The sequence below is a fragment of the Aquarana catesbeiana genome, linkage group LG06 (assembly GCF_042186555.1).
Source record: "Aquarana catesbeiana isolate 2022-GZ linkage group LG06, ASM4218655v1, whole genome shotgun sequence".
NCBI classification, from domain to species: domain Eukaryota; kingdom Metazoa; phylum Chordata; class Amphibia; order Anura; family Ranidae; genus Aquarana; species Aquarana catesbeiana.
In genome coordinates, this window is record NC_133329.1 from 79,279,808 (window position 1) to 79,296,480 (window position 16,673).

Below are 16,673 nucleotides of genomic sequence, written 5' to 3' on the forward strand. Positions count from 1 at the left end.
AGTGTGTGTTCCGGCGTTCATAGATAGAGAGAGAGAGAGAGACAGACAGTGTCATTTGATTTGAGTTAGATAGATTAGGCAGAACAGTCAGTCAGTTAGCTGCACTTACAGTGTATTGTGTATATATATGCATCCCAGGTGTTGCATATATATATATATATATATATATATATATATATATATATATATATATACACTGTATTCAGTTTAGCTAGATCCGTTCCTGTTATCTTCTTACTGACAGGCAGGCTTGTCTTGTTACAGTATTTACAGCTACCTGAAGAAAATTGCTGGTGTTCTTTTGATCCTATTAGTACCACAGTCAGGCAACTAGACTATTTACAGTTAGTGGGGTGCGTCCTGCTCACAGTGTTCAGCTAAACCTAGAAGTTAGTGCAGTGCGTCCTGCTCACAGTGTTCAGCTAAAACTACAAGTTAGTGCTGTGCGTCCTCCTCACAGTGTTCAGCTAAACCTACAAGTTAGCGTAGTGAGACCTCTGCACAGTGTTCATCTAAAGCTACAAGTTAGTGCAGTGTGTCCTGCTCACAGTGTTCAGCTAGATCTGTTCCTGTTATCTTCTTACTGACAGGCAGGCTTGTCTTGTTACAGTATTTACAGCTACCTGAAGAAAATTGCTGGTGTTCTTTTGATCCTATTAGTACCACAGTCAGGCAGCTAGACTATTTACAATTAGTGCAGTGCGTCCTGCTCACAGTGTTCAGCTAAACCTACAAGTTAGTGTGGTGCGTCCACCTCACAGTGTTCAGCTAAACCTACAAGTTAGTGCAGTGCGTCCTGCTCACAGTGTTCAGCTAATACTACAAGTTAATGTGGTGCGTCCTCCTCACAGTGTCCAGCTAAACCTACAAGTTATTTTTTTGAGAGCTCTGCACAGTGTTCAGCTAAAGCTACCTGTAGAAGGTTGGTGGTGTTTTCCTGATCCTATCACTACCGCAGGCAGCTAAAAAAGCTACAAGTTAGTTTTTTGCGAGCTCTGCACAGTGTTCAGCTAAAGCTACCTGTAGAAGGTTGGTGGTGTTCTCATACTACAGGCAGGCAGTTGATTTTGCTAGCTGCAGTATCAGTATATATATATATATATATATATATATATATATATATATCCCAGCTTAGTGCAGCTACAGGCCATTAGTATGTCTGGAAGGCCAAGAAGGAGAGGCAGACAGTCACAAGCCAATAAGAGAGGGCAAGCAGGCTCTGTGTCTAGTGCTGGTCGTGGAGCCGCAACATGCGGAAGACTTGGTCGAGTGGATGACCAAGCCGTCCTCATCCTCCTCATCCTCTCTCACCCATGCCCAGGGTACTTTGTCTGGCAAAGCAGCGGCCTCTTCCCTTGGCTCAATGTCATCAGTGACTCCTTCCCTAGCCCCACCATGTCCTCCTGAGGAGTCCCTCGAACTGTTTGACCACAGTGTTGGGTACATGCTCCAGGAGGATGCCCAGCGTTTGGAATGCTCTGATGATGATACTGAGCTCGATGAAGGCAGTAACGTGAGCACGGACAGAGGGGGTGCCCAAGAAGGACAGCAATCTGGCAGTCATGCTCCCCCTGCTGCAGCATACTGCCAGGTTTGCTCCAGTGATGAGGAGGGAGGGGATGATGAGGTCACTGACTCAACGTGGGTGCCTGATAGGAGAGAGGAGGAGGAGGAGGCGGCACATCACCAACGAGGCAGGATGCCCCCCAGGGGCCAGCCTAAGGGCAGCACCTTGACTGCATCACACCCCAAAGCTCCACATGTGCAGGGCGCTGCAGTCTCTGCGCGTTATTCAAAAAGTTCTTTGGTGTGGCCCTTTTTTGAGACGAGTGCATCAGATCGCACTGCTGCTATTTGCAACATATGTCTCAAGCGTATCTCGCTTGGCCAAAACATCTCCCACTTGGGTACCACATGCTTGACCAGACATATGTTGACCTGCCATGCAGTTCATTGGCAAGCGTATCTAAAAGACCCACACCAAAGAACAAAGAGGACCTCTCCTTGCTCCTCATCAGCTGAGATCTCCAACCCCACTATACCTTCAGTCCTCTCTGAGACCTGCACTGAGAGGAATGAAGGTGTAGAATTAGGTGTGTCACAGCCAAGTACTTGTGGGCAATCTGCTTTTGGTACACCGACGTCAGATTGTACCAGGCAAATTTGCCCCAGCTGCTGCACCGCCGAAAGAAGTTTGCTCCCAGCCATCCACATGCCCAGCGGTTGAATGCTAGCTTGGCAAAATTGCTAGCACTTCAACTGCTGCCTTTTCAGTTGGTAGACTCTGCCCCCTTCCGTGAGTTTGTGGAATGTGCGGTTCCTCAGTGGCAGGTACCCAAACGCCACTTTTTCTCATGGAAGGCGATTCCGGCTCTCTACCGGCATGTGGAAGGCAATGTCCATGCCTCGCTGGACAGGGCGGAGCGGTAAGGTGCATATTACCGCTGACTCATGGTCCAGCATGCACGGACAGGGATGTTACCTAAGTTTCACGGTGCATTGGGTGACTCTGCTGGCAGCTGGGAAGGATGCAGGACAAGGTGCAGTAGTGTTGGAGGTTGTTCCACCACCACGCCTCCAAAATGCTAATGATTGTGACACACCTCTCTCCTCCACCCCCTCCTCTTCTTCTTCCTCCATGGCCTCTTCCTGTGCTTTGTCCTCGGAACCAGCGGTGCTCCGTAGCCGTTCAAGGGGCTACGCAAGTACGCAGGCCAAAAGATGCCATGCGGTGCTTGAGCTGGTGTGCTTGGGGGACAGGAGCCACACTGGGGCAGAGGTTCTGTCAGCTCTGCAGGGGCAGGTTCAGAGGTGGTTGACGCCACGCCAACTTAAGGCAGGAATGGCGGTTTGTGACAATGGCACCAACCTCCTCTCTGCCCTCCGACAGGGACAAATGACCCATGTGCCCTGTTTGGCTCACGTCCTTAACTTGGTGGTGCAGCGGTTCTTGGGCAGGTACCCGGGCTTACAGGATGTCCTGAGGCAGGCCAGGAAAGTCTGTGTGCATTTCCGCCGGTCATATAATGCCAGTGCTCAGCTGACGGACCTCCAAAAGGAGTTTAACCTACCCAAGAACCGCCTAATCTGTGACATGCCCACCAGGTGGAACTCAATGTTGGCCATGTTGCAGCGGCTGCACACGCAGCAGAGGGCCATCAATGAGTACCTGTGCGACTATGGCACCAGGACAGGGTCAGGGGAGCTTGTTTTTTTTCCCCACGCCAGTGGGCCATGATCAGGGATGCATGCACTGTCCTGTCACCATTTGAGGAGGCCACGAGGATGGTGAGCAGTGACAGTGCATGCATCAGTGACACTGTCCCCCTTGTCCACCTGTTGGAGCACACGCTGCGTGGAATAATGGACAGGGCACTTGAGGCAGAACAGAGGCAGGAAGAGGAGGACTTCCTTAGCTCTCAAGGCCCCCTTTATCCAGACAGTGTTCCTGCATGCCCGCCGATCACACAGGAAGAGGAGGAGGAGGAGGAGGAGGAAGACTGTGTCAGTATGGAGGTGGAGCCTGGTGCTCAGCATCAGCAGCAGTCTTTAAGGGATCAGTCCCAAGAAACACATGGACTTGTACGTAGCTGGGAGGAGGTGGCTGCGGACCATGTCGTCCTTAGTGACCCAGAGGACTTCGGACCGAATGCCTCAGCAAACCTACACTGCATGGCCTCCCTGATCCTGCAAAGCCTGCGTAATGATCCTTGTATTCGTGGTATCAAGGAGAAGGACCAATACTGGCTGGCAACCCTCCTTGATCCACGTTACAAGGGTAAGGTTGCGGACCTTATCTTGCCATCGCAGAGGGAGCAGAGGATGAACATCTTCGGGAGGCCTTGCAGAAAGGTCTGTGCAACGCGTTCCCAGAGACTGGGAGGTTACAAACTCCTGTTTCTGGACAATGTCTTGCTGAGGCTTCGGTCAGTCAAAGAAGGAGCGGTGGAGAAGGTGGCCGTCTGACCGATGCGTTCAGACAATTTTTTGGTCCGCAGCCCCAAGGTATGATCGGTTCCAGCAACCGTCGCCAGCGTCTGTTTTACATGGTGCAGGAATACCTAGGGGCAAGATCTGACTTGGACACCTTTCCCACCGAAAATCCTCTGGGTTACTGGGTCTTGAGGATGGATCACTGGCCAGAGCTTGCACAGTATGCAATTGAGCTACTGGCCTGTCCTGCATCCAGCGTTCTTTCGGAATGGACATTCAGTGCTGCTGGAGGCTTTGTAACCGATCACAGGGTGCGTCTGTCCACCGACTCGGTCGATCGACTGACCTTCATAAAAATAAATCAGTCTTGGATCACCACCAGCTACCAAGCACCTGATGCTGATGTAACCGAATAATTTTTTTTGAAATCTCAGATCCCTTCAAAGACTGCCTATGCTGATGCTGAGTGACTATCCCTGAGTAATTATCCTCTTCCTCCTCAATCATCACGCTGATAGCTTGTAAGAACATTTTTGGTTCTGGGTGCCACCACCAGTGCCTAAGGCCCAATTTTTCAGCCCCGTTTAACAGGGGCGTGTAATTACAATTTTTGATGCAATACTTTGCAGCAGGGCTCATTTCTGCGTTCCAACTAGAGTATCTGTGAGAGGTTTCAGTGTTGTGGCACCAGCACCAGTGCCTAAGGCCCAATTTTTCAGCCCCTGTTCAACAAGGGCATGTAATTACAATTTTTGATCTAATATTTCACAGCAGGGCCCTGTGAGGGCTTACAGTCTTGTGGCCACAACAACACCTAAGGCCCAAATTTCTGCTGAGTATATAGGGCAGGCCCCTACTTTCAAACATCTAACTTACAAACGACTCCTACTTGCAAACGGAAGGAGACAACAGGAAGTGAGATGAAATCTACCCCTAGGAAGGGAAATTCTCTCCTGTAAGAGTTAATATGGTAAAAACATTTCTCCTTTCCACTGATGCTTTCCAATCCTTGTTCCACAAAAAACCCCAAATTTTCAAAAAACATTTGTCATTGGGACAAAAAGTGAGGTGAAATCTTCTGAAGAGGAGGAAAGACAGCAAAACAAATGTCACAGGGGTGATAACCCTTCGCTATGTTTTCCAAAAAGCTTAAAATAGATTTTTTGGCTGGAGCTAAACACGTTAAAAATGTACCCGTTAAAAATTACAAACAGATTCTACTTAACAACAAACCTACAGTCCCTGTCTTGTTTGCACCGCCTGTATACTGCTGTTCAGAGTATATAGGGCCTGGTGGCCCCACACCTTTCCTTATTTTAATTTGGGTGCGGGGTTCCCCTTAATATCCATACAAGACCCAAAGGGCCTGGTAATGGTCTGGGGGATACCCATGCCGTTTGTCTCACTGATTTTCATCCATATTGCCAGGACCCGACATTACATTAAACCCGCAAGCAGTTTTAAATGAGATTTTTTCCTTTAAAAATGTCATTTTGTGCAGGGACTGTTCTAAACAAGGGAAACACGCGCCACTTTACAGGCATACTATAGACACACCCCAGGTACGATATTTAAAGGAATATTTCACTTTTTTTTTTTTTACTTTAAGCATCATTAAAATCACTGCTCTCGAAAAAACGGCCGTTTTTAAAAGTTTTTTTTGCATCGATACAAGTCCCCTGGGGTAGGACCCGGGTCCCCAAACCCTTTTTAGGACAATACCATGCAAATTAGCCTTTAAAATGAGCACTTTTGATTTCGAACATTCGAGTCCCATAGACGTCAATGGGGTTTTAACGTTCGTGCGAATTTTCGGTCCGTTCGCAGGTTCTGGTGCGAACCGAACCGGGGGGTGTTCGGCTCATCCCTAGTAAGGATACAGTGAGAAGGCGGCAAGCGGACATCTTGTTACACCCAGCGGAGTCCTACATTTCACACTTATTTTTAACATTAAACGGAGCTTATATAGTCAAATTCAGTATTTAAAAATCTGTCTGACTGTTTAGATGTTGAATTTTAAAAGCAGCAGCAAGGCTGCTGATCTCACAGGTTTGCTAATCTGACAGAACACAGCTGCTTTGAAAAATCAACATCAAAACAGTCTGCCGGATTTCAAAATACTAAATTTCACTATATAAGCTGAGTTTACTATTAAAAATAAGTGTGAAATGCATGACTCCGGTGGGTGTAACAAGATGTCTGCTTGCCGCCTTCTCGCTGTATCCTTGTCACCAGTCAGTATCCCGCCACACCAGACATATGATGACGCTGTACTGCACTGCTGACAGTATGTGAAAAAAAATAAATTATGAAAAAAAAACTAGTTTTATTTAATTTCTTTCTTTCCAAAAAAATTGTGGCAAAAAATTACAACTTCAAAAAACTTGCCATGCCTGTTGCTAAATACCTCAGATTGTCTACTTTCCAAAACAAGTTTGCCTTGTCTTTTCTCTGATGATGTCATGGTCACCAACCCAACCTAATTCTCCAAAATATTCTCCTGCACAAATATTGAACAGCACACAAAAATATTTGATATATTATTCGACACAAGTAAATCACCCTAAAAGCAAAGGTCCGTTTTTCGCTGCAGTGGTCGAGGTTAGGGAGATCTCCATCCAGGGGTTGCAATGGTGACAAACCATGGGAGTGAAGGTTGTTCAAACACTATTTGCTCTTTAATAATCCTTGGAACATACTGTATTTTCTTGTAGGAGATATTCCTTTCACCACCTCCCCTTGGACCAAATCTATTTCTATTGTGAAGACCTGGGATGACTGGTTCTCCATGCAGGAGAACCTAGAGGAGAAGATAGCAAACATCATGGCGGGACGGTACATGGGCATCCTCTGGTCCAACTGTGGAAAGCCAAAACCTGAGAACGCTGAACTGAGAGAGTCCATCAAACGCTTGACCACCGACTTTTTCACAAGGCCCTTGACCATTGGTTTTGCTATGAACGCCTTCCGCGTTGATCCCTACACTGGCCCGATCACTGTGCATGTGGTTGGCGCCTCTCACATCGAGACATTGAACATCCGGGAAACAGACTACGATGAGCTTGCCAAGATGTTTCCAGGGAACCAGGGTCTGGAGGTGGTTATGGTCGGCCCAGAAGTGGTCCATGGCCCGGTGATGAGACCTCCACTGACAGCTTATGGCCCACGTGGAAAAGTCTACCTGAGTGGTTACAAAGCCCTATACCATATCTTCTGGGAGACGCTGGTGGAGAACCAACGGGCAGCGAGGCCTGATCTCGTGGTGGGCTTCCATCCAGGTATTTATCTCACTTTGCTTTCTCTGTAATCTGTGCATCGTGATACGTGATCTAGCACTAATAAGGATGTGTGGAATCTGGAATTCTCAGAACAGAACTCAGTTGAAATGCAATCCAAAGCTTCTGTAGTCATAAAACATTCTGCTAAAGCATGTGACAAGGAGGCATCCTGAAGAGCTTTACATTAAACTGCTGACAAAAGGGTAGGGTCTATAATATATATATATACACTGAGATTGGAATAGCTATATAAATATTAAAGGGAAACTATCTTAGCTGGGGATCAGTTTATTTCCAGTTTCTTTTTTTTTTCAACCTGATAGTGTGTGGATTTGTTGTTTAGGCTCCGTTCACACTTGTGTGACTTGTCATGCGACTTTGGACAAATAAAGTCGCATGACAAGTTGCAGCTCATTGGTTTTAATGGCACCCGTCGGATCTATGCGACTTAATTTTGCAGCAACTTTGGAAAGGTTCTTGCATTATTTTTAATGCGACTCGAGTGCCAGAGAGTGTAAAGTTGCACTGGAAATCATGCGACTTTGGAGTTGCACAAGTGTGAACAGAGGCAAAATATGATCTGCTGTAACACACAGAATAAAGGTCCCGAGACACTGTCCGATATATAGCAAGTGACACTAATAGAAACCTGGACTTCCTTCACTAAAAAACCCTAAAAGGTTCCAGTTTTAACCAGAAGTCTTTATAACTTCTAGAAAGGACATTATTGCCACAGAGCATTCTAAACCTAGAGAACCTGCCATAAAAGTACATAAAATAATAAATACCTGCCTTTTCACTGGCTTCTGCGAGTTTCGTGGAGCCACCCCCAAATGCAAAAACCTTTAAAACATAAATGCCCAAAATGAAAAAAAAAAAAAATTACCTTGGTCCCAGTTTTCAGCAATTCCTGGGAGGCATGGGTGACATCACCCCTGCTTCACCTGGGAGACAGAAGGATTGATGCTCAAACCGCACCAACGAGGTCCTGTTGGTTGCTGCAGCCAGACATCCTAGCAGTAGCGTATTACTTTTTTTGGCCATTTGGGCTAGCTGTGGATGGATTTTAGGAATAAACCAGAGGGTTTTCTGGACAAGTGATTTTTATAAAACATCTGCACTCAGTGATTCGTTACAACATCTGAGATATAGACCCCTGTGGCCAGATCTCTCCATCTGCTCCGGCCCCCTTTGGGTGGGCACATCCCCACATGAGGGTCTTGTCTGACATTTTCCATCTCTTGTCTGCTCTGTTGGCATGGCGGTGCTTTGGCGTCTCACTACCCCTTTTATCCCTTGAGCTACTATCTTCCTTGGTCGAATCAATTAACACATGGGACTGAATGTACATTTCTGGAATTCTTTTGCCCGTTGTCCCTGAAGAAGACTGCTACCTTAACTGTTGAAACGCGTTGGTCTTCCTCTGTTGATTTGGGCCATTCCAGCACTTGGCTCCCAGATGTTTCTCTTACCATGTGTTTGGTTTTATTCCTTTTTTGTATTGTTATTACGCAATCATTTTCTGCTTGAATAAATTTGTACTTTTATAAATCAATTACTGCTTATGGTTCCGTTAAAATCCCATCTTTGAGGAACCTGTTTTTCACTCAACGTCACCATGCCTTACCTCTGCCTCCCAGCTGCAATGTGCTAGAGAGCATTTCCGTAGGATTTCAGGTGGCCACTTTTCCTGGAAGGCAGCGGTGAGGCACAGTGACGTCACTCATGCCTCCCCAGGAGGTGCTGAAAACTGGGACCAATGTAAGCATTTTTTATTTACAGTATCTCACAAAAGTGAGTACAACGTCACATTTTTTGTAAATATTTTATTAAATCTTTTCATGTGACAACACTGAAGAAAGGACACTTTGCTACAATGTAAAGTAGTGAGTGTACAGCTTGTATAACAGTATAAATTTGCTGTCCCCTCAAAATAACTATAAACAAGGCAGATCGCCGTTCTGCCAGTAGGAACTCATGGATTCTGTGTCTCTGCAGTGCAGGGACATGGATCCATGCCTTCCCTTAGTAAAAGCACCTCCCACACAGTACACCGAAACATAGGTTAGGCACACAGTTAAATCTTTGATCGCCCCTGATGTTAACCCCTTCTCAGCCAGTGTCATTCGTACAGTGACAGTGCATATTTTTTTTAGCACTGATCACTGTATAAGTGTCACTGGTCCCCAAAAAGTGTCATTTAAGCCGTATACACACGGGTGGACTTTTCAGCATCAAACGTTCCGACGGTCTTTCGACGGAGTTACTACGAACTTTCGGGCGACCGGACTTGCCCACACACGAACGGACTAAAGTCCGTTCGAAAGTCCGTTGGTATGAACGTGATGACTTCCGAAGGGACTAGAATAAGGAAGTTCATAGCCAGTAGCCGATTGCTGCCCTTGCATCCTTTTTTGTCCATCGGACTAGCATACAGAAACATATTCCAAATCTAAAGTCTGATTTTCTACAGAAAAAGTCCGCTGCAGGTCCGATAAAGCCCACACACGGTCGGATTGTCCGACGGACTCGTTCCGCCAGGCCAGTCCGGTTGAAAAGTCCGCCCCTGTGTCCGATTTGTCTGCTGCAATATCGCAGTCACGCTATAAGTCACTGATCGCCGCCATTGCTAGTAAAATAAATAAATAAAAATGTATAAAAAAATCCCATAGTTTGTAGACGCTATAACTTTTTTGCAAACCAATCAATATATGCTTATTGGGAATTTTTTTTTTTTTTACCAAATATGTATCATAATACATATTGGCCTAAATTTATGAAGACATTAGATTTTTTACATTTTTTTTATTGGAAATGTTTTATAGCAGAAAGTAAAAAATATTTCTTTTTTTTTTTTTTTTTAAATTGTCAGTCTTTTTTTTTGTTTATAGCGCACAAAATAAAAAACAGCGGAGGTGATCAAATACCACCAAAAAAAAGCTCTATTTGTGGGGGAAAAAAAGGTACAGCGTCACGCGACCACGCAATTGTCAGTTAAAGTAACGCAGTGCCATATCGCCAAAAATGGCCTGGCAATGAAGGGGGGGGGTAAATCTTCCAGAGATCAAGTGGTTAATCTGATGGCCATGATTCCACCTTTTGTTTATATTGAGTGGTGTAGGTCTTCACTTTCCTGCCTGGACAGGTGAAGACTTGCATCATTGATATAAATAAAGCCTCACAAGCACAGCCGTCAGTTCTAGTAGGTATGTATCTGTACAGGGGGAGGGTGGGCAAGGTTGGGTCAGGGGAGAGGGGGGGATAAAAAGGGTAATTGCTCTTTGTTTTAAAGTGCACTTATCCATTAAGCCTTGGAACACACTATGACACGATGAGCTCAGAGGTGCCGGGTTACAGTCCAATGTTAGAAATGTTCTCCACTCCATCGTTACATCTTTAGATGGAGCCAAGCAATCCTGCGTATTTATGGCCCTTGTAGAGGTTTATCTGAGGATCTCGTGCGAAGCCCCTTTTATCCCACCCCTGCCTGCCAGAATCGGTAGCCTGAAACCCCAGAGCAACGGGAGAGAGCCCTGAATAATCTCCCAACTACGCCAGAGAAAGTCTTGTGGAGATACACAGGGACAGCTGTACATACACCATGGGTGTGGGCCTGGGATAAAGAGGGCCAACCAGACAGGTGCTTAAGTGAAGTCAAGCCCAGGATGGATGGATGGATGGTCAGGAATGCTGGGAGAAGGTCTAGAAGTGCAGATTAAATTTAGACTTACAGCGATTTATTGGGCATTTGTTGCTTGTTCTAGAGATTTAGAGGCTAAACAATTATTCGGCATCAACGGCGTAGCTCCCAACTGTCCCTGATTTCGAGGGACTGTCCCTGATTTGGAGCAATGTCCCTCTGTCCCTCATTCCTCCTCATTTGTCCCTCATTTTGGTCTGATCCGTATAGATGTATATAAAATGCACTTTTTATCTATAAAAAAGTGTTTTCCAGTGCTAAACCTTTCATTCAAATTCTAAATTGCTGCATTTGTAAATATTAAAAGCCAATAAAAAGGAATAGTAGTGGTAAAAAAAGTCCTTGTGGATTTAATTAACCTTTTTTTATGGTTAATTCTCCATTAAGGGGGTGTGGCAGGAGGCGTGTCCTATGCCTACATCATAGCTCCCAACTGTCCCGGATTTGGAGGGACTGTCCCTGATTTGGAGCAATGTCCCTCTGTCCCTCATTCCTCCTCATTTGTCCCTCATTTTGGTCTGATCTGTATAGATGTATATAAAATTAGCTTTTTATCTATCAAAAAGTGTTTCCCAGCGCTAAACCTTTCATCTGATTTCTAAATTGCTGCATTTGTAAATTCCAAAAGCCAATATAAAGGAATAGTAGTGGTAAAAAAAAAGCACTTGTGGGTTTAACCAATCTTGTTTTTTCTGTACAATTCTCCTGTAAGGGGGCGTGGCAAGGGGCGTGTCCTATGCCTGCATACTTTTGCTGATAGGTGTCTCTCATTCCCATCTCAAAAAGTTGGGAGGTAGGCCTACATACATTCTCTAGTAGGTGTTCCTCATTCCCATCTCAAAATGTTGGGAGGTATGATCAACGAGAAACAGAAAAATAGAGACATTATTAAATTTAAAACTCATTAAATCTAAATCTAAATTAAATCTAAACCCATGACCTATATAATCTATTGCAGCCTACTGGTCCTTAGATGTGGTGGCTGCATTCCTTTTCATTTTTGAGGCCCCATTCACATTTGATATCAAGGGGCAGAATCGCACACGATTCTGCCCGCATCTCCAAATCGCTTGGCAATCACTGCAAAACGCACACAACACGTGTTTGGTTGCCATTGCTTCTAAATGACATTCCCAAATGCGATGCGATTTTGCCGCGATTGACGCACAACAGAATCGTGCTGCAATCATAGCAAAACTCACCTTTTCAAAGGAGCAGGGCCTTCTTTTGGGGGCAACAAACGCGCATTGAGGTGAATGGGCTGCCCTCTGGGTGACACACAGAATCGTGTAAAAATCACTTACACAAAATAGCTGAGCAGGAAAACACAAGTTCTCGCTACGCAAAGTGTGAATGGGGGGGCCTCAAGCTTTTATTTCCTTCGTTTTAACCTGGTGATCCTGCATACTTTATATCCTAGGCATAGGCATGGGCACAGGGTGTGCCGGGTGTGCCCAGGCACACCCTAATCACCCTGTGCAGCACAGATTCCCCCTACTGCCCTGGCTCCCCACTCCTTCCCTCTGCAGCACTTCTGGCTTCCCTCTTCTCCTCTCCTCTCCTCTCCTCTCCTCTCCTCTCCTCTCCTCTCCTGCCGGCTGTTGTTGTGGAGATGTTTTAGGATGAGTGAGGGAAGAGGCCGGTAAATATGTATTTATCAGCCCCTTCCCTTTCTGAATGAACATGGTGAGTGATGTGAGTAGTAGTGAGTAGTGTGTGTTTGAGCTTTGGGGTGCACACCCTAATGCAATAGGCTGCGCACACCTATGATCCTAGGGTGATAACGTTCACTCTATCTATAAAAAAAACAAAAGCACAGTTATTACCCTAGGACTACAAACACCTCCTCATCTCCAATTCTCCATAACATAAAGGAAGTGGGTCCTATAGTCTGCAGAGAGAGCAGAGAACAATGTAACTGAGAACAGTCAGAACAGGCAGAGTGTACAGTTATCAGCTCAAGATTTCCGGCAGAATAAACAGGTATTTTTGCATTTATGGAACAAATATAACAAATGAAAAAAACACCTACAATGGTAGATTTAAAAAGCCGAAAAGGGACCAAATAGGAAAAGCTCATTGTTAGGATTTTCACCATTTAATCATTACATATTGACCACTACCTATTAGTGCGATCTCTGTGATCTTTGGCTTCTATGAGTGTCCTTCTTGATGCTGCAGATTCAGACTTTTTTCTTCTGAGAGTCCAATTTTACCTTCAGGTGTCACAATGTTATTTATATACAGTGCATATGTGTATATATATATATATATATAAATTGTGACACCTTGAGGTACAATTAGAGTCTCAGAATAAATTGGATCTCACACACATTTTTGTATGCTTAGTTATGTTTTTTTATTTTTTATGATTACATAGATTTGAATTAATTTTTTTTTACTATCACATAGATTTGATTTGATTTTACTAGGCTGCGTCCCATTTCTGGCCTGTAGGTGGAGCTGTGCCCATAGGCAGCTTTTTTTGTGACAGTTTTTAGAACAACAGTACAATTTTTAGCTTTCCTCCAGTTTATATTTGTACAAATAAGTTTGTTCTTAGGATCATTAGAGAGTTCATGGGATAATCACAAATCTCTTCTGCCTTGTCTCTATATTTTGCAGGATTCCACGCCTCGCAGGGTCTTACAGAAGGCTGGCTTCCCACCCTGCTTCTCCTGCGGGATTATAACATCCCTTGTCTGTTTACAATGTACAGGTAAGTGTGCAGCCGCGGGGTGTCATTTGCAGTAATCCTGTTCTATTTAAATAGCCCCTGTCACCAACATAAAAAGTTACATGCATTTTAAAATGCTTACTTTCAGTGTTTTTCCTTTTCGTAAACTCTTTTTTTATGAACTTACATTTTGCCTTTCAATTTGCTAGAAAATTTAAATACTCCAAAAAAAAAAAAAAAAAGAAATTCCCTGGCACTTTTGCTACACGTTTCCCTGTGTGTAACTCAACATACATCTAAACCCTACTATTCTGCAATAGGCCAGACTGCATGTAGTCTGGAAGCTTTATTAAAAAAACAGAGTGGGGTTAAACTATTAGGGAAAAAACTGATAAGAAATTCATACAAATCAGTGTATAAAACATGCAGAAGCACAATAAAATAATCAGGCTGCAGATAAATTCAGTCCTCAATATGCGCTGCAGATATGATGGCTGGTTTCCCCTCTCCCTCAGTTCTGAGTCTGAGCTCCCAGGATGAACCTGTTTCCTTTTCTTAGACTGAAGGATGATGGAAGCTTTTATTAAAGCTGAACAGTCTTTGGCTCCTACTATTAAAATTTAGTCTGGGTTCCATCTAGTGGCCAACATTAATATTACAGGCTGAATTTCCATCCTGGAAGCAGAACAGGTCTTCCCTTTCTTGCATGTCTGTGCTGTGCCAACTCCTTCACCTCTCCCTTTATGACTCTACATAACCTTTTATATAGTTGCCGAGAAAGGAGAGAAGGCGAAGGGCACTCCTCAGTGCAGGCTTGGCTCTAATTGGTGGTTCTGGGGAAACGCAGACATCTACTGATCTGGCCATAGATGGAATACTTCATATGCCTTGTACACACAATCGGACTTCCCATTGGAAAAAGATATGATGGCTTTTCTGACGGGATTCTGCTCAAGTTTACCTTGCATACACACGGTCACGCAAAAGTTTGGTGAAATTACGACCGTCAAGAACGCGGTGACGTACAACACTACGACAAGCCGAGAAAATTAAGTTCAATGCTTCCGAGCATGCGTAGAATTGCCTCAGACGTGCCACAGACGATCGCATTTTCGGATAGGACCTTTTTCTGACCGGAAAATTTGATAACATGCTCTCAGTTTTTTGCTGGCTGGAATTCGGCCAGCAAAAGTCCGATGGAGCGTACACACGGTCGCATTTTCCGACGAAAATCTCTCACCGGTCTTTTGCGGGATTGGACAATCTCTCTGATGAGCGCTCTCCTGTGCCTAGGCATCTGACCATGTGATTGCTGCTGAAGGGAAGGGTCAGAGATTGGCTTTAGCTGTGACCACATGACTGAGAGCCTGGGCTTTTGGTCACGTGGTCAGCTATGGAGGGAGCAAAGGGCAGCGTTTTCTCCATGAAGGTTTATCAGACCCATTACTCTTTGTTTATCCATCCCAGCAAGACCGATAAAGCCAACTACAATCAAAACCTTTAAATATCAAAATATCTTAATGGGTGGATATCAGTCTGGAGGAGTGGGTGTTCCTAGACAGGCTGTAATTGCACGCAGACCACACTAGATAATGACCACATATGATGCTGAGCATCCATGATTGAAAGAACTGAAATCCAATAAATGAAAGGGGCCAGCAAGAGAGGAGCCTTTACAACAGGGGTCTCCAGGGAAGGCTAGAGGTCAGCTGTAAAGGCAGACATGACTAACACCCAGAATCTTTTCTCTGTTGACAGTGATCAAGAGCTGAAATACTCCCTACAGATCTTGGCTGAGTTGGAAACGAAGGTTATTGGAGCCGGGCCCTTCCCGTTCGCCTCCCAAAAACCAGAACAGGTCCAGTCCGACCCCAACAAGCCCCCTGTCACCAGCAACTCCCACTTCCTGATCTTCAAGGGGCCCACCTGGCAGGACGCAGAGACAGACATGGGAGAGCTGGAAGAAAACTAGATCTGCCTTATACTAAACCTTCAGAAATGGCCATTCCTGTCATGTAATACGGGGGTTACCACCAATAGAATCTCCACAGACCTAGAGGGAACCTATAGTGCATAGTCAGTGAGTACACGTTGCCAATCATGAGGGCAACAGTTACCTTTCTGATGTAACTTTCATAGTTTGCGTGCTTTCTGTTCCATATTTTTAATCGGTAGACTATCCCTCTAGTGGCCCTTTGAATCCTAAGCAGTACAGACAGCATCCTGGCTGAACAGAGCTAAGATACAATCAACTATTCACACAAAGTTGTGTTCATTTTTGATTGGTGTGAGTCCATGGAAGAAGTCACTTCTGGAAGCCTCAAGAGATATAAGAAGCCGATAAGGGCCACCCAAATCCACCTACAACTGAAACACCGCTCTTGCATGGACTGACTCTTCACCCTGATCACATTCAAATGAATATCTGAAAAAGCTATATAAAAAAAATGAGGTTCCCTTTAAAGAGAACCTGTAAATCAAGTATAACATTTAACAGTAAAAAAGAACTTTGCCTAAAACAAGAATCTGATAGCATAAGGTTGCCAATCCTAGGCCTCTCAAATTGATGTTCCAGGACAGACACCAAAGCTCATCCACTCCCTATTAACGAAAGACTGGTTGGACATCAAATACAGTCAATAATCCTATTCTTAAACCTGTCAAAAGACGAAACGCATCAGTAGGGGGAGACCACCAGGTCAGGCTTTAATGTCTGTGTCTCTAAACAATAAAGTTGTATTAGATGCTGTGTGCAGCTGGTCTGATATTGCCCTAGGTTAGGTAGACATGTTAGCCATGTTGTGCCACTAAGGGCCTGAGTTCCCGTGATGTGGGGATAAACTATTCTCGGTGGAGCTGAGTCCTACCTACAACCATCCCCTTTCCAATACAAGCACCTCAGTGGTCGAAAGGGGTTCAGCCAATGGACAGGAAAATGTATGAATGGGCATTGCAAATTCAGAAAATGGAACCATACAGAATCAATCTGAGATTAGAAAGGCCTACTAAAAGGATTTCTTCTAAATAATGGAGACAGTAGTGGGAATATTGTAGGGTCTACTCTTAGGTGAGACTTTTACTTTTA

At 44.7% G+C, this 16,673-nt stretch overlaps 1 protein-coding gene across 1 annotated transcript in view; it reads left to right on the forward strand.

Annotated features, from left to right (window-relative positions):
• MSS51 (MSS51 mitochondrial translational activator) overlaps positions 1-16,328 on the forward strand; it is a 35,360-nt gene extending 19,032 nt beyond the window's left edge. Inside the window, exons 5-7 of the mRNA XM_073634874.1 lie at positions 6,648-7,211; positions 13,537-13,630; positions 15,347-16,328. Coding sequence (XP_073490975.1) covers positions 6,648-7,211; positions 13,537-13,630; positions 15,347-15,560 — 872 coding nt within the window. The 3' untranslated portion in view covers positions 15,561-16,328. The remainder of the gene's footprint in view (positions 1-6,647; positions 7,212-13,536; positions 13,631-15,346) is intronic.
• The last annotated feature ends 345 nt before the right edge of the window (positions 16,329-16,673 follow it).